Raw genomic sequence first — 19067 nt, 5'->3', positions numbered from 1 at the left:
TTTGCGGTACCGCACCTGCGGTGCTAGGTCCATTTATGCGGAGTTCCTCAAGCCCAGCGAGGGCCGCTTCTGCGGACGGGATTTACGCTTATGCGTTCCCGCTTCTGCGGCGAGCGTGTCGCTCCTGCGTCTTGAGTCGCTTCTGCATCTTCCCCAATCGCACTTGCGCGTTCGCAGGTGCACACAAAAACCCGCATCTGTGGTCTATGGACAAACGTTCCAAAACCGCTTCTGCGACCCAACCCACACACCTCAAATAGGTGTCCTAACGCACCTCAAAATCGTTAAGTGACAACTGTTCTCTTTTAATACCCTTCTAAAATAGTTGTCACATGTCGAAACCCACTTTCGCTAGCAAATAGGGTGCGACAACAGTAATCAATGTGAACCTTTAACGAATATCATTTTAAAATTTAAATATAGCACATTCCATCACAATAATTAAGAAGCGTCAAATAAATATCTGATCTCCGGTCACAAGAGAATATCATGTAATTTCCAAGTCCCAATCAAGAGGGGAATCTCATGGGTATTCGGACTCAGAGCGATTTTACGCATGAATTAAGCCGAGGTCATTCGGCCCGATCCATATAGTCGTGTACATATATTGTCGAGGTCGTACGGCCCGATCTATGGATGCGTCTTATATATACATATATTGTCAAGGTGTTCAGCCCGATCCCTAGGAAGAGAAAAGACTAATCGACTTACGAATCACGTATTTACTATACAGGGTCAGAGACATAACGTAAACATGATATTTACCATCAATTGATTATCCTGCCAAATAGCTCACAAAATTGAGATTCGATCTAGCATGACCTTTATCAGCTTTTAATCATAGTCATCAAATAATTAATCTAACAATTAAATTCAAGCAATACAATTTATTGCATGGTAAATTCCTAGGTCTACCCGGACATAAACATGAATCTAGCCACGTATAGAATCTCGTCACCTCGTGCGTATGTAGACCCCACAACAAAGAGCACATATCAAATAAATCACTTAGGGGGTAGTTTCCCCCTCACAAAGTTAGACAGGAGACTTACCTTGCTCCGAAAGTACATAACAGGCTCTTACGCCTCTCTAACACCTCAAACCAAAGCCCATCGATCCAAAACTAGTCAAACAACATGCAAATCAATCAAAATATACTCCACTACTTATAATTTAACATTTTATAACAATCCTCAACTCCGCTCGAAAAGTCAACAAAGTCAACCCTCAGGTTCATGTGCCCGGATTCCGAATCCTTTCGAAAATAAACATTACCCATAACACCACGAACTCAAATATATGATTTGTTCCCAATTCTATGTCCAATTTCGTGGCCAAATCCCCACAAATTCAATTTCTAGGTTTTCTTCAAAAATTCCAAAATTTCTACAAATGTTCATGTTTAATTCCAAACATAATCAACGTATTTAACTTACAATATGTGAAAATCACTTACCTCATAATAGATGATGAAAATGGCATCAAATATTTCCCCCAAGGTCGGCTCCAAAGAGAGAAATGAGATGAAATGATCCAAAACCCGATTTTTAAGAAGTGTTCTAACCAGCGACCCTTCTTCGGATCGCGAAGGACAACCAGCCTCGCCCATGAAATTACTCTACACACACACACGAGGTCCTTCTCGCGATTGCGAAGCACAACCTGCCCAAGCCTCCACGAACGCGATCCCATTATCATGAACACGAAGTCCAAACATAGCCTCAGCAGATTCCTCTTTTGCAATCACGTGGGTCCTTCTGCGATCATGAAGCACAACTCTCCCAAACAGGCCAGCCTCCACAACCCACCGCATTAGCGACTCAGCCCACGCGAACGCGAAGAACAACCTTGTCACGACCCAATTTCTTCTATAGGCCGTGATGGCGCCCAACATTACCGCTAGGCAAGCCAATAGTGAACAAACTACGTGATTGTTTCTTTCAACAGTTTAGAAATAGTTGATTTTTAATTATTAAACAAATAGGAAGTGAAAATTTTCATAAAAGTGAGTATTAGACAATTTAAGATTCAATGAGAGGAAATAAATAATCAAAATCAACATGTGTCTACTAGGATAATTTCCAAGACCTGGTGTCACAAGTGTATGAGCTACTAGTAGAATATACAAAACATACAAAACTACTTTCTGAAATAAAGTAGACAGGAAGTAAATGCAAAAGAAAGACTTCGGGGGCAACAAAACGGGCTCGGAAGGCAGCTCACAGCAAAATCTCGTAGTATCAGGAGTACGCGCCGGGATGATAACCAGATGCACCTGCCTCAAATCCTGCATGGTTAGTGCAGAAGTATAGCGTGATTACATAAACAACATGTACCCAGTAAGCATCAAGTCTAACCTCGAAGAAGTAGTGACGAGGGGTCGACATCGACACTTACTATGGGCTACAAATAAAATGCGGAAATCATAAATAAGCATGGATTATGTAAGCAATTAATACCACATAGTAACAAGTAGTGAATAATAATTCCCTTCACTAATGATAATTTCGAATCAATTCATGTCCTTTAAATAATAGTAACCGCTCAACCCATAAATAAATATCAAGTGAAAGTTAGGCTCCGAGTATTATCAAGCACGATTTATGCCGAGGTCGTATGACCCGATCCAGAAATATAGTGTGCACTGTTGAGGGTCGAATGGTACGAACCATAGATGCATCTATTAACCTGCTGAGGCGAACGGCCCGTCCCATGAGAGTAGAAGAAAGATTACCTCGCTCGGGGAAATACTTGTGACGCGAGTGAACATAAAATTATCAGAGTTCTTATAAAAATCCTTTATTTCTTTCCAAACACAAGAAATCCAAACTAGAGACTTTAAATCCTTAATCTCAGCTCATTTCAAAGTTGTTAATGTACATAACCAACATAACAGTGCAAACAAGGCATGGTGTAAGCCTAAGACTACCCGGACATCACATAGAATACAGCTACGCCCGAACTCTCGTCACCTAGTACGTACGGGAAGAATTCCCTCTTACAAGGTTAGACAAGAGACTTACCTCATCTCAAAGCTCGCTTTCAGGTCTTAAATTCGCTCTAAAACCTCCACTCGATGCCAAAAAATTTGAAACTAGTCAAATGTTGTATAAATAAATCAATATATGTTCCAAAGTTCATAATTTAACTATTAGAATAATTTCCCAACCCAAATTAAAAGATTCTTAAAATTCAACCCCTGGCCCACGTGCCTGGATTCCGGATATTTTCGAAGAAAGTCGTTAGCCATAACCTCACGAACTCAAATATATGATTTTTACCCAAATTCATTACAACTTTCATGGTAAAATTCCATTTTTATCAAAACCTATGTTTTTTATCTAAACCCACAATTTTCACTAATTTACATGTTAAAATCTACCTATAAACTATGTATTTAACTCACATTAGATAGAAATTGCTTACCTCAAATAGCTAGTGAAAATCCCTCTCTAACCAGCTCCAAAATCGCCCCAAGAAGTGCAATAAATGAACCCCGAATGCTCAACTCCGACTTAAATGAAGTTTTGCCTTCAGGGTTTTTCATACCTACGGTGCCTCTGTCGCATTTGCGGTACAACACCAGTGGTTCTAGTTCCGCTTCTGCGGAGTTCCTCAAGCCCAGCAAGGGCGGCTTCTATGGACGAGATTTACGCTTATGCATTCCCGTTTCTGTGGCGAGCGTGTCGCTCCTGCGGCTTGAGTCGCTTCTGTGTCCTCCCCAATCGCACCTGCGCGTTCGCAGGTGCGCACGAAAACCCGCATCTACGGTCTATGGCCAAACGTTCCAAAACCACTTCTGCGACCCAACCCACGCACCTCAAATAGGTGCCCTAACGTACCTCAAAATCGTTAGGTGGCAACTCTTCTCTTTTAATACCTTCTAAAAGAGTTGTCACATGTCGAAACTCGCTTTCGCAAGAAAATGGGGCGCGACAACAGTAACCAATGTGAGCCTTTAAAGAAATATCATTTTAAAATTTATATATAGCACATGCCATCTCAACAATTAAGAAGCGTCAAATAAATATCTGATCTCCGATCACAAAGGAATATCATGTAATTTCCAAGTCCCAATCAAAAGGGGAATCTCATCGATATTCGGAATCAGAGCAATTTTACGCATGAATTATGCCAAGGTCGTTCGGCCCGACCCATATAGTCGTGTACATACACTGTCAAGGTTGTACGGCCCGATCCATAGATGTGTCTTATATATACATATACTGTCGAGGCGTTCGGCCCGATCCCCAGGAAGAGAAGAGACTTATCAACTTATGAATCACGTATTTACTATACAGGATCAGAGACGTAACGTAAACATGATATTTACCATCAATTGATTATCCTGCCAAATAGCTCACGGAATTGAGATTTTATCTTGCATGACCTTTATCAGCTTTTAATCATAGTCATCAAATAATTAAGCTAACAATTAAATTCAAGTAATACAATTTATTGCATGGTAAAGTCCGAGGTCTACCCGGACATAAACATGAATCTAGCCACGTACAGACTCTCATCACCTCGTGCGTATGTAGCCCCCACAACAAGGAGCACATATCAAATACATCACTTAGGGGGTAGTTTTCACCTCACAAAGTTAGACAGGAGACTTACCTTGCTCCGAAAGTCCATAATAGGCTCATACGCCTCTCTAACACCTCAAACCAATGCCCATCGATCCGAAACTAGTCAAACAACGTGCAAATCAATCAGAATATACTCCACTACTTATAATTTAACATTTTATAACAATCCCCAACTTCGCTCGAAAAGTCAACAAAGTCAACTCTCAAGCCCACGTTCCCGGATTCCGAAACTTTTCAAAAATAAACATTACCCATAACACCACGAACTCAAATATATGATTTGTTCCCAATTCTATGTCCAATTTAGTGGCCAAAATCCACAAATTCAATTTCTAGGTTTTCTTCAAAAATTCCATAATTTCTACAAATTTTCATGTTTAAATATGAACATAATCAATGTATTTAACTTACAACATGTGAGAATAACTTACCTCATGATAGATGATGAAAATGGTACTCAAATGTTGCCCCCAAGGTCAGCTCCAAAGAGAGAAATGAGATGAAATGATCCAAAACCCGATTTTTAAGAAGTGTTCTGCCCAGCGACCCTTCTTCGGATCGCGAAGGCCAACTAGCCTCGCCCATGAAATTACTCTACACACACAGGAGGTCCTTCTCGCGATTGCGAAGCACAACCTGCCCAAGCCTCCAAGAACGCGATCCCATTATCGTGAACACGAAGTCCAAACATAGCCTCAGTAGATTCCTCTTCTGCGATCGCGTGGGTCCTTCCACGATCGTGAAGCACAACTCTCCCAGACAGGCCAGCCTCCACAACTCACTGCGTTAGAGACTCATCCCACGCGAACGCGAAGAACAACCTTGTCACGATCCAATTTCTCCTATAGGCCGTGATGGCGCCCAACATTACCGCTAGGCAAGCCAATAGTGAACTAACTATGTGATTGTTTCTTTCAACAATTTAGAAATAGTTGATTTTTAATTATTGAACAAATAGGAAGTGAAAAATTTCATAAAAGTGATTATTAGACAATTTAAGATTAAATGAGAGGAAATAAATAATCAAAATCAACATGGGTCTACTAGCATAATTTCCAAGACCTGGTGTCATAAGTGTATGAGCTACTAGTAGAATATACAAAACATACTACACTACTCTCTGAAATGAAGTAGACAAGAAGTAAATGCAAAAGAAAGACTTCGGGTGCTACAGAACGGGCTCGGAAGGCAGCTCACCGCAAAGTCTCGTAGTATCAGGAGTGCGCGCCGGAATTATAACCAGATGCACCTGCCTCAGATCCTACACGGTTAGTGCAGAAGTGTAGCGTGAGTACATAAACAACATGTACCCAGTAAGTATCAAGTCTAACCTCGAAGAAGTAGTGACAAGGGGTCGACATCGACACTTACTATGGGCTATAAATAAAATGAAGAAATCATAAATAAGCATGGAAATCATAATACTCGTAGTATCAAGAGATTCATCATGCGCCATTTATGCCGAGTTCGTACGGCCCTATCCAGAAATATAGTGTGCACTGCCGAGGGTCGAGTGATACGACGCATAGATGCATCAATTAACCTGCCGAGACGAACGGTCTGCTCCCATGAGAGTAGAAGAAAGAGTACCTCGTGAGTTCTTATAAAAATCCTTCAATTATTTCCAAACACAAGAAATCCAAACTAGAGACTTTAAATATTTAAATCCTTTATCTCAGCTCATTTCAAAGAAGTTAATGTGCATAACCAACATAACAGTGCAAACAAGGCATGGTGTAAGCATAAGTCTGCCTGGACATCACATAGAATACAGCTACGCCCGGACTCTCGTCACCTAGTGCGTACGTAGCTCCCCACACATATAATTCAAAACAAATATACACCTAAGGGGAAGCGTTCCCTCTTACAAGGTTAGGCAAGAGACTTACCTCGTCTCAAAGCTCTCTTTTAAATCTTAAATTCGCTCTAAAGCCTCCACTCGATGCCGAAAAATCTGAAACTAGTAAATGTTGTATAAATAAATCAATATATGTTCCAAAGTTCATAATTTAACTATTAGAATAATTTCTCAACCAAAATTGAAAGATTCTTAAAATTCAACCCCGGGCCCACGTGCCCAGATTCCGGAAATGTTCGAAGAAAATCGTTTCCCATAACCTTACGAACTCAAATATATGATTTTTACCCAAATCCATAACAAATTTCGTGGTTAAGTTCCAGTTTTATCAAAACCTAGGTTTTTTTATCTAAACTCACAATTTTCACTAATTTACATGTTAAAATCTACCTGTAAACTATGTATTTAACTCACATTAGATAGAAATTGCTTACCTCAAATAGCTAGTGAAAATCCCTCTCTAACCAGCTCCAAAATCGCCCCAAGAAGTGCAATAAATGAACCCCAAATGCTCAACCCCGACTTAAGTGAAGTTCTGCCTTCAGCGTTCTTCGCACCTGCGGTGCCTCTGCCACATTTGCAGTGCTAGGTCTGCTTCTGCGGAGTTCCTCAAGCCCAGCGAGGGCCGCTTCTGTGGATGGGATTTACGCTTCTGCGGTCCCGCTTCTGCTTCCTCCCCAATCGCACATGCACGTTCGCAGGTGCGCACGAAAACCCGCATATGTGGTCCATGGCCAAACATTCCAAAACCTCTTCTGCGACCCAACCCACGCACCTGCGGCCCAAAACTCGCAGGTGTGGGCACACCAGAACTGGTGCACCAGCAGCCCTTTTGAGTTTTAACTCAATCCACGCATCGATCGAATGGCATCCGAAGCCCCTGAGGCCCCGTCTGAACGTACCAATAAGTTTAAAATCGTAAAATGAACTCGCTCGAACCCTCGGAACGCATAAAACAACATCAAAACTAAGAATCACACCTTAAACCAAATTGAATCAACTTAGGAACTTCAAGTTCTTCAACTTACTCCGACCGCGCCAAAACATACTTAAACTACTCGGAATGACACCAAATTTTTCGTGCAAGTCTTAAATCACCATACGGAACTATTCCCGGGCTCGGAATTCCAAACGGACCTCGATAACATCAAAACCTACTCCAAACCAAATTTAAAGAACTTTAAAACCCTTCAAATAGTAAACTTTCACTATTAAGAGCTAAAACGCTCTCGGGTCATCCAAAACCCGATTCGAACATACACCCAAGTTCAAAATCATCATACGAACCTATTGGAACAGACAAATCCCGATTCCGAGGTCGTTTACTTAAAACGTTGACCGAAGTCAAACTTAGCCTTTTAAAGCCAAACTAAGGAACCAAGTGTTCCGATTTCAACCCGTACCCTTCCAAATCCCGAACTAACCATCCCCACAAGTCATAATACAGTAAGAGCACATACGGGGAGTTTTATTTAGGGGAACGGGATTCTAAAAAGCAAAACGACTGGTTGGGTCATTACAAACCTGCTCCAGCTCCGCGATCGAGACTCCCTTTATGCTATCGCGATGAACAAAAGTGGCACAAGTCTAGTTAGCCCTTCACGATCGCGAGAACCCTTCTGCGATCGGGATGCACACCCAACACAACAGAAACCAGCAGTGATAAAATAAGGGGAATTTGTCTGAAGCCATCCTGAAACACTCCCGAGGCCCCCGGGACCCCGTCCAATCATACCAACAAGTCCCAATACCTTATCCAAACTTATTCAAAGACTCGAAATGCCACGAATGACATCAAAATTATGAATCGATCATCAAAATCCTTCTTTCAACTTTCAAACATTCAACCTTCGACGAACGCATCTGAATCATACTTAAACATTCCAGAATGATGCCAAACTTTACGTACAAGTCACAAATCACAATATGAACCTATTCCAAGACTCGGAATCCAAAACGGGCATCCATAACACCAAATTCCACTTCAAATCAAACTTAGGAAATTCTAAAACCATCAAAATACTAACTCTCCACAATAATAACTGAAATGCTCACGGACCACCCGATACTCAACCCGAACATACGCCCAAGTCTGAAATTATTGCACAAATCTATTGGAACCTTGGTCAACTCTTCCAACTTAAAGCTTTTGAATTGAGGATTTTCCTTCCGAATCAACTCCGAACTTCCCAAAATTCAATTCCGACCGCACGTACAAGTCATAAAATGCTAAGTGAAGCTACTTAAGGCCTCAAGCCGCCGAACTACATCCTAGATATCAATACGACCAGTTGGGTCATTACAAGATTAACTTGTACATAATCTCAAACATGGTTCAAATAGCTCACAAAAAGGGTACAAACGTAAGAAACATAGTAGCATAAAGCTTAGCAATCAAGTCAAGGCATATCGTATCCTAAGCACTACCCGAGCATGGATAATACCTTGTTGCATGCACATGGTCTCAAACCCTTACATGTGCACCACCCATAGCACTTAGCTATCCCTAATAACTCGGGCAACTAGTTCCTCCACAAAGTTTAGGTAAGATACTTACCTTAAGCAAGCTAAATTAATATTATAGAAGCGTCATCCCCCACGAATTTACCTCTGAACGGCTAGCCAAAAGAAATTCAAAAACATCAAACCATAGGAATCAAATCCAAACGATAAAGATTGAATCTTTAACTAAATACTCAAAGTCAACAAAAAAGTCAACCATGGACCCATACTCTCGAACTGGACAAAAAAACTCAGAAATTTCGATAACCCATTCAAATATAAGTCCAACCATACCAGTTTCACCCAAAACTAACTCCGAATCGATACTCAAAACGCAATTATTCACCTTAGAAACGTTTTTTGCCAAAAACTCCCTATTCTCTTTTAGATTCATCAATCAAATTCCAAAATCGAAGATGGAATCATGAAGAATAATCAAAACCGAGTCAAAAACACTAACCCCAATCAAAGTAGTGAAATCGCCTCAATCCGAGCTCCCAATCTCAAATGTGATAAAAATGAGTTCCAAGTCCAAAATAGAAGCTTATATTCACTGCCCAACAGTACCCTACGCGATCGCGGCTGTACCTATGCGATCGTGATTCATAAAGTGATACACTGCCTCAGGAAAGGCTTCGCGAACACCGTCTGATGCACGCAAACGCGATGTCCAACTAGACCTAAGCTCCGCGGACGTGGATGAACAGACACGAACCCTATGTTGACTGCTGACCCCCAACACAGAGCAAACGCGATACCCTAAGCGTGAACGTGAGAGAAAATTATCTGAAACTGCCCCGAAACTCACCTGAGCCCCTCGGGACCCCGTCCAAACATACCAACAAATCCCAAAACATAACATGTACCTACTCGCGGCCTCAAATCCCACAAAATAACATCAAAACCTTGAATCGAACCTAAATTCAATCTTAATGAACTATTTCAAATTCCAAATTCCAAACTTATGCCGAACACATCTAAACAACTCGGAATCACATTTAATTTTGCACACAAACTCCAAATGATATAAAAATCTATTCTAACTCCCAAAACAACAATCCCAACCCGGTAACATCGAAGTCAACTCCCGGTCAAACTCATTAACTTTACAAACCTTCAATTTTTGCTAAAAAGAGCCAAAACCTTCTAAAACATCGAAATACGAATCTCGGCATACATCCAAGTCAAAAATTACCATCCGAACCTAACGGGACCATCAAAACTCCAATTCGAGGTCTAATAAAAAAATGTCAAACTCGATCAACTCCTACAATTTAAAGCTTCTAAATTGAGAATCATTCTTTCAAATCAATCCTGAACCACTCGGAAACCAAAACTGACCACACACGCAAGTTATAGTACATCATATAAAGCTACTCATGACTTCAAACCATCGAACTAGATGCAAATACTCAAAATGACTGATTGGGTCGTTACATTCACCCTCACTTAAATATTTGTTCGTCCTCGAACATACCAAGAGTCGAACAAAGCCATTATATCACTGTATAAACTCACCATACACATACCCATGGGTGATCCCATGTCACCCCAATCCATATAAGCCCGACAACACAACCTAACTAAAGAATCCTTCTTCAGCCTTAGTCCATATATCTTAGAACCCAATCTCCAACATATGGAATTCATCATAAGACCCGATTCTAGTATCTATACACTGTATAAGTCTAAACAAGCTTTATCAAGCCACAAACATAACCCAAGATAAAATCACATGGCATACCACATAACTCGGATACTCATAGTAATAACTCTCGACCACAATAGTTGCCCATTAACAAACCCGGTACCAACAACATACCTCATATCAAATGAACATCCATACATTGCCAAGGATGGAAATAAAACTCCTCGTTGTATTCAACCTTATGAGCGTGATGACCCGGGGAGAGATCCTGCTGCTCACGAATGCTAAAGGAGTAATGAAAATAACTCTCTTTGAAGTAGTGGATGGTGATATGGGATACAACATCATCTTGGGAAGGCCATGGCTACACAATATGAAAGTTGTACCTTCGACGTATCACCAATTACTGAAGTTTCCAATGCCCGAAGGAATCAAATAGAAAAGAGGTGACCAACTGGCAGCAAGGGAGATGAATGCAATCTCAGTTTCCAGCAGCAAACGGAAGGAGCACACTGCATAGCAATTACAGAAACCGGCGCCTAATCCCGAGTTAGAAGAGGTTATTCTAGGGGCAGAACCGTCAGAACAATATCAGGTGCGAGATATTTCCAAGTTTTGAAAGAAACGGATGCAACGAAATCCCCAGCAGAGGAGCTAGAGCAAGTGTCATTGTTCGAAGAAGTTTTAGAAAGAAAATTTTACTTGGGAACAGGACTGCACCCCGAGCTCAAGTCTGGTTTTATTGAATTTCTTAAATTAATGTTGATTATTTTGCATGGTCGCACGAGGATACGATCGGTATCTCGACAAAAATAATCGTGCATAAGCTGAGTTTGGATCCCAATGTACCACCGGTACGACAGAAGAAGCTCCATATTGCCGAGGCCATGAATAAATTCGACAAAGAAGAGGTAACATATTTGCTTAAAATTGGTTCGGTCAAAGAGGTAAGATATCCAAACTGGCTAGCAAATGTAGTAGTCGTTCCTAAGAAGAACAATAAATTTCGTATGTGTGTAGACTATAAAGATCTTAATAAGGCGTGCCCGAAAGATTCATTTCCGTTGCCAAATATCGATCAAATGATTGATGCCACGACCGGGCACGAGTTAATGAGTTTTCTTAATGCTTATTTCGGGTAGAACCAAATTAAGATGAACCCGGGATATTAGGAAAAGATTTCATTTATAAGAAATTTTGGTACATATTGTTACAATGTAATGCCTTTCGGGTTGAAAAATGCTGGAGTCACTTATCAACGGCTCGTAAATAAGATGTTTGACAAGCAAATAGGAAAAACCATGGAAGTTTATATAGACGATATACTCGTTAAGTTTTTGAATGCAGGTGACCACCTTAAGCATTTGCAAGAAACATTCAATATCCAAGGGAAGCATAACATGAAACTTAACCCCGAAAAGTGCGCGTTTGGGGTTAGCTCCGTTAAGTTCCTAGGGTTTATGGTCTCACAAAGGGGAATTAAGGTAGACCCCGACAAAATCAAGGTCATAGACGATATCCCAGATCAATTATCAAACGTGAAGGAAGTCTAAAGACTCACAAGAATGTTAGCAGCTATGAGCAGGTTCATTTCCCGGTAATCAGAAAAGTGTCACCGCTTCTTTACATTGCTCAAAAAGAAGAACAATTTCGAATGGACGTCAAAGTGCTAGATGGATTTGAGGGACCTGAAGAAGTACTTATCAAGCCCTTCATTGCTCTCAAAACCAAACGAAGGCGAAACATTGCTGGTCTACCTCGTGGTTTCAGAAGTTGCAGTAAGTGCGGTTTTAGTCTGGGAGGATGAAGGTACACAATTTCCTATTTATTACGTTAGCAAAATTTTAACGGGAGCAGAAACTCGCTACCCACATTTGGAAAAACTGGCCTTAACTCTCGTAGTCATCGCTCGAAAGCTGAGGCCCTATTTCCAATGCCACCCAATAGTTGTGGTGACTACCTTCCCTTTGTTGAACATCCTTCATAAACCCAAACTCTCGGTCAGATTGGCCAAATGGGTCATCGAAATGAGTGAATTCGACATAGAATATAAAACAAGGACTGTAATTAAGTCACAATTCCTTTAACTAACAATAAAGCGGAGTATGAAGCTTTGATTGCAGGGTTCGAATTGGCTCGGGGACTTGATTCTGAGGTTATCGAAATCAAATGCGACTCACAACTAGTGGCAAATCAGGTTTACGGGATCTCTGATACCAAAGAAGAATGTATGCAGCAATACGTGATAAAGGTCCAGGCTCTTTTGGCATGATTCTATGAGTGGTCAATCACTCATATCCCAAGAGAGAATAACACAGAAGCGGATGCATTAGCAAACTTAGGTTCATCGACAAAAATAAAGGGATCGGAGTATGGAACGGTGGTACAACTGATGAGTTCAGTCCTTGATACGGATGGTTACTATGAAGTGAATTCGGCTAGTCTGGTCTATGGCTGTAGAAACAAAATAATCAACTACCGCGAGCATGGAAAGTTGCCCGACGATCCCAAAGAGTCACGAGCGTTATGCACCAAAGCTGTATGTTATAGCTTCAGGAAAGGCCAATTGTATAGAAAATCTTTCCAAGGCCCACTGGCCCGGTGTTTAGGAGCATCAGAAGCTGACTATGTCATGAGAGAAATCCACGAAGGGATATGCGACAATCACTCAGGCGCAGAGTCTTTGGGCTAAAATTGATACGAGCAGGATATTACTGGCCTCACATGGAACAAGACACTAACGATTTCGTACAAAAATGTGAGAAGTGCCAATGCTACGCATCACTTGTACATCAATTGGCAAAACCCTTACATTCGGTTCTGTCCCCATGGCCGTTCATGAAATGGGGGATGGACGTCGTCGGACCACTGCCACTGGCTCCTGGAAAGGTAAGGTTTCTTTTAATTTTGACTGATTATTTTTCTAAATGGGTGGAAGTAGGTTCTTATCAAAAGATCGGAGAACGCGAAGTGGTCGATTTCCTGTGGAAAAATATAATTTGTAGGTTCAGAATACCAAAAGAGATAGCATGCGACAATGGGCCACAGTTTATTGGTGCAAACATTACAAAGTTCCTCGAAAACTTGAAAATAAATGGAATCACATCTTCGCCTTATCATCCAAGCGCAAACGGTCAGGCGGAGTCAACAAACAAAGTGATCATTCAAAACCTCAAGAAAAGGTTGGAAGCAGCAAAAGGCAAATGGCCCGAAGAGTTGCCCGAGAGTTCTATAGGCCTACCGAACAATGGCCAAATCAAGTACAAGAGAAACTCCTTTTTCCCTCGTATACGGTGTTGAAGCCTTAATCCCGGTTGAAGTGGGCGAACCCACTTTGAGATATTCTCAGACAAATGAAGAATCGAATAACAAAGCAATGCTAGTCAACTTGGAACTGCTCGAGGGACGCAGGGACTTGGCGCATGTAAGAATGGCAGCTCAAAATCGGAGGATGGAGAGATATTACAATCGAAGAGCCAATTTCCGTTTTCTCAAAGTAGGAGACTTGGTTCTAAGGAAAGTAACACAAAATACCCAAGAGCTCAACGCGGGAAAGCTAGGTTTCTGACATTTGATTAGACGCATGTCTCTCCACATTTAATGCCCCGAACACGCGTCATCCTATGATCCAGCACAGCTTTTGCCGATTATTGAGGTAATCATGGCCATGAATTTAACCGCCAAAATTTTACCTATACGTAACTTTCTTTTCCTTTACGTTTTACAATTGCTTGAGTTTCTGATTTGCATCCTTGTTTTCCATCCTTTTCCTAATTTTCTTCAAATACAAACTCTTTACCTTCTTCTTTTCCAATGGCTTCTTCTTCCAAACGTGGTGGTTCTTCAAAGAATAAGAACAAAACCGAGGACCCCATTCCTCCAGCAGTGGATTTCATCATCCCAAGGAGGCTTAGTACTTCGAAGGATTTTGAAGAGAAATTCCCTACTGCTAACCCTCGTACATGGGTTGTTAGTAGGTACCCCTCTTCCATTCGTCCTTCTAGTATTCCTGCTGTGAAAGAGTACTGCCGCTGCAATGAGTTGGAAATCATTGCTCCTGATCTATCGGAGCGAGTGACCCTTCCCAAGAAAGGTTTTACATATTTTTTCATGTATCCATTTACTTTGGGTGCGTTTTATTTGAGCGGAGAGCTTGATTCCGTGAATGCGGAGTTTTGCCTTCGCTACCAGGTAAGTTTGGCACAGGTAAGTCATTCAGTGTGGAGGACAATCGCCTGCCTCCGACGCTTGTTCCAAGAAACTGGAGAGGAGTTAACCTTAGCTCATGTGATGAATCTCTATTCCCCCAAAATCCTCCGTGAGGAAATGATAAACCTTTGCAAGCGTGGCCACCATGCTTTGTTGTCTAGCATGGATGATGACAATGACCATTGGTGGATGGAACGGTTCACTGTAGTTGCCACTAATTACATCATTCTGAAAGCGGCTTCATCATTTTCGGTTGCTTGGAACCGCACTCGTAAGTTCTTTGTATAATATTCCTCTTACTAGATATTCTTTTATGGTCATATCATCTCTTCAGCCTCCGCATGTTTCAGCAACTCGATGAGTCCCACCGGTGGTGGAAGGTTTGAACCGGTGGGTTCAGAAGCTTTTGGATGTCACAACGCCCGAAACTCATTCGTGGAAAGAATTGGCCCTTAAGTACGGGTGGAAGGCCAAAAATCATGGTAACTCTAATTTACCTTGCTTCTATTTTGTATATGAAGAACTTGGCTGAACCCTTCTGACTTTGTTCATGGAATTAGGTCTACCTGCGGGCTCTATTACTGTCCCCGAGGAGGATGTTCTGGCTGATCCTACTGATGCAGTAAGGCTGCTTCAGGAAGCACTTACTCGAACAGGTATCTCCAGGCCTGTTTTGGGTGCACATATTTCTTTACTGAGTCCCTGGTCGAAGGATAAACAAACAAAAAGAAGATGCTCCTCTGTGGCAGGGGAAAAGAATAAAAGGGCAAAGATGGATGCACTCGAATCGTCTCCGGTGGCGATGATGACTGGTCCTCCTTCTAGGTTGGTCATAGACACTGTGATTATTGATGATGATGAAGAAGTTGTTGATGAGGGAGCTTTTTTTACATAAAAGGCGACGATCCTCATCATCTCAACAGGATGCTCAACTTGTTGAGATAGTTGCACCAACTAAAGACGACGTTTCAGCACTTTGGGGAGAATGTGATTTAGTATAATATGCCAACTCTCGCTTCCGGGCCCCAATTGATGTAATTGGTGCTGCGAGGCTGAGTACCGGGTCCTTGCCGTCTTTGGTTGGCGATCATCAAACAAACCAGCACTGCATTGGATGCAGCTGCTTCTCACTCTTCAACTCCACCAGCTTCATCTCTGCATTAACCAAGACCAGCAACTGCTACATCATTTCCATCTTCATCTACTCTTCCACCAGTTGTTGCTACACCATCTCCATTGGTCGCACTTGACCATGAAGAAGGTGTTCCTCTTCCACAGTCCCTAGTTCATGGGATTTTATGGCAAAATTATGATGTTTCTTCTGAATATCCCTAAAGGAGGAGGAACATCACTCTTTCGGTCTCTACCGGATATAACCTGCTATCACGACCGGTAGAGCTTGCTAATTACATGAAGCCTTTGGCTTCAGAAAAATACTTGGAAGAGATTCAGACACTCTCAAGAGAGTGTTTGTTGAACAATGCTATGCATAATGCCGTAACAGTACCTTCCTTCTTTCCTCTGTTATTTATTTTACTTTGAACGAATATATTCTAAATCTTACCTCTTCTTATTTTATAGGCTTTTGGCGAAACTGGACCAAACTGTTCTCCGTCTCTCGGAACTGGAAACTATCGAGCATAATAGTCTCTTTAGTTCAACTGTCCGTGAACTCGATATCAACCTCCAATCTGCTAGATCCGCTCGGGAAAACCTTTCTGTCGAGGTCACTCAACTCAAAGAAGAACTGAAGCACCGAGCGGCTTCCCTCATTGTTGAAAAAACTTATTCCATGTATAGCATGAGGGAAAAAACCTTGGAAGAGGCCAAAGCTGGTATCATCGATGTTGATGGAGAAATTGCTAAGGCCTAAGAGCTTGAGTTGGCTGCAAAAAATAGACTCCCGGCGCAGTCTGATGCTCCAGGTTCTTTCGATTCTGGTTCCGAGTTTTCGAAAACTAAAGAAGGATCGGAAGGCGATGAGGCCGAAGGCCAAACTAGGAAAATTGCTGAGCCATCGGCGGAACTAACTACTCTTTCCGGTAATGCGGATACTTCTCTTCCTCCTGGTCCCGGAGGCGCTGCAGTTTAGCTTTTCCTTTCTTTTCTCGTTTTGTACTTGTAACATTTTGGCCCGTTCTTGTGAATAAAGACATACTTTTTGTTCAAATATCATTTGAGTCTTACTTTCACTTGAATATCCATGCAAGCTTTTAACTTTTGCATTTGCTCAAGTCTTCTGCGCATGTTGTTCAATTCGCACTTTACTATGTGTAGTCTCAGATGCCTTTTCTTTGAAGCATTTCGGTTCATAGTATTATCCCTTTTACGTGAGGGTTTTTATGAATCTTTGCACAAGTTTCCCTTTTACGTGAGGGTTTCTATGAATATTTGTGCAAGTTTGATATTTGCGTCCTTTTCATATGCCACCTCGGGTCTATTTTTCCCCGATGGCATTTTAGATTCCGGGCATTGATTCTTCTGGAACCAACCCTTTAACATAAGGGTTTTTATAAGAGAGGGCCCTCTTATGTTTACAGTGCTCTTGAAGTGGACGTCTCCTACTCATTACGACACTAACATTTGAAGTACTTGTTTAACTTTCAAATGACAAAATCAGCTCATCGCTCAGACAAGAAACAAGATAAAAGCAAAAGGATTTCATTTTATTCCTTCTATTTTCAGAAATTACATAAGCATTTTGCTATGCAGAAAAGAAATTGCCATTACTTGTGGCTATCTTGTACAACTTGTTTCTACGGGGCTGGTTGCGCAGTCCCGGTTTCGATGATGTATTTTGTTTTCGGATTTTCATTCCCGGTTGACGTGGCAGTCATTCATTGTTTCTGTATTCTCATATCATCCCCCCCCCCAAGTGTTTGAATGCGAAGAATATGAATTGGAACACTAGAAGTCTTGTATCTTCGAAGCTCCCACCAATAAATTGCTAGGCAATCATTCACTCTGCAACATATCTTGTTTCCCCTTAGGAATCCATGTTATCTAGCGAAAGAATACCTAACAGTCCTTTGGTGGTTTGTGCTCGCGAATGGTCGGGTAACCTCTGTTCTGTAGAAAACTTAACCTCCCAGTGGGAATTTTCTATCGAACCAAAGATTACCTAATCATCTCGAGTGGAATTTTGTTCGTTTGCGTTGCTATGAAAGGTCTTATTGTTGTTGTCTTCATAGTATTCTTTCTATCGCTGCCTCATTAAAAACCTTGCTAGAAAAACCCAATTGGGACAAAAACTGAATGAAGGGAAAAAGAGTGCAGGACATACTTTCAGTTTGAGTGTTGTTCATCAGCAATAATATCTTTTGAGGTGTGCCACGTTCCAGTAGCTAGGCAGCTTTTCCCCATTCTGGTTCTCCAACTCATATGAACCTTTCCCAGTGATAGCCGAAATCTAGTAGGGACATTCCCACGTTGGACTTATCTTTCCCGCGTTGAGCTCTCGGGTATTTTGTGTTACTTTCCTTAGAACCAAGTCTCCTACTTTGAAAAAACGAAAATTGGCTCTTCGATTGCAATATCGCTCCATCTTCTGATTTTGAGCTGCCATTCTTACATGCGCCAAGTCCCTGCATCCCTCGAGAAGTTCCAAGTTGACTAGCATTGCTTCGTTATTCGAATCTCTATTTGTTTGAGATTATCTCAAAGTGGGTTCGCCCACTTCAACCAGGATTAAGGCTTCAACACCGTATACGAGGAAAAAGGAAGTTTCTCATGTACTTGATTTGGCAGTTGTTCGGTAGGCCCATAGAACTTCGGGCAACTATTTGGGCCATTTGCCTTTTGCTGCTTCCAACCTTTTCTCGAGGTTTTGAATGATCACTTTGTTTGTTGACTCTGCTTGACTGTTTGCGCTCGGATGATAAGGCAAAGATGTGATTATCTTTATTTTCAAGTCTTTGAGGAACTTTGTAACTTTTGCACCAATAAACTATGGCTCATTATCGCATGCTATCTCTTTTGGTATTCCGAACCTGCAAATTATATTTTCCCATAGGAAATCGACCACTTCACATTCTCTGATATTCTGATAAGAACCTGCTTCCACACATTTAGAAAAATAATCAGTCAAAATTAAAAGAACCCTACCTTTCGAGGAGCCTGTGGCAACAGTCCAATGATGTCCATCTCCCATTTCATGAATGTCCATGGGGACAGAACCGTATGTAAGGGTTCTGTCGGTCGATGTACAAGTGATGCATAGCGTTGGCACTTATCACATTTTTGTACGAAATCTTTGGCA

General features: G+C 41.5%; 1 protein-coding gene across 1 annotated transcript; it reads left to right on the top strand.

The window, feature by feature from the left end:
• Window positions 1–13847: 13847 nt before the first annotated feature.
• Window positions 13848–14168, top strand: LOC138895732 (uncharacterized). The gene has a single exon (XM_070180456.1). It carries the CDS (start codon window positions 13848–13850, stop codon window positions 14166–14168), a length of 321 nt encoding a protein of 106 aa, XP_070036557.1.
• Window positions 14169–19067: the final 4899 nt, after the last annotated feature.

The sequence above is a fragment of the Nicotiana tomentosiformis genome, chromosome 7 (assembly GCF_000390325.3).
Source record: "Nicotiana tomentosiformis chromosome 7, ASM39032v3, whole genome shotgun sequence".
NCBI classification, from domain to species: Eukaryota; Viridiplantae; Streptophyta; class Magnoliopsida; order Solanales; family Solanaceae; genus Nicotiana; species Nicotiana tomentosiformis.
Note: the sequence above shows the minus strand (reverse complement) of the source record. Positions and strands in the feature narration are given on the sequence as shown.

Excerpts from the sequence above, each read along its gene's own strand:
- LOC138895732 (XM_070180456.1), top strand. The coding sequence starts at position 13,848 with ATGGCCAAATCAAGTACAAGAGAAACTCCTTTTTCCCTCGTATACGGT.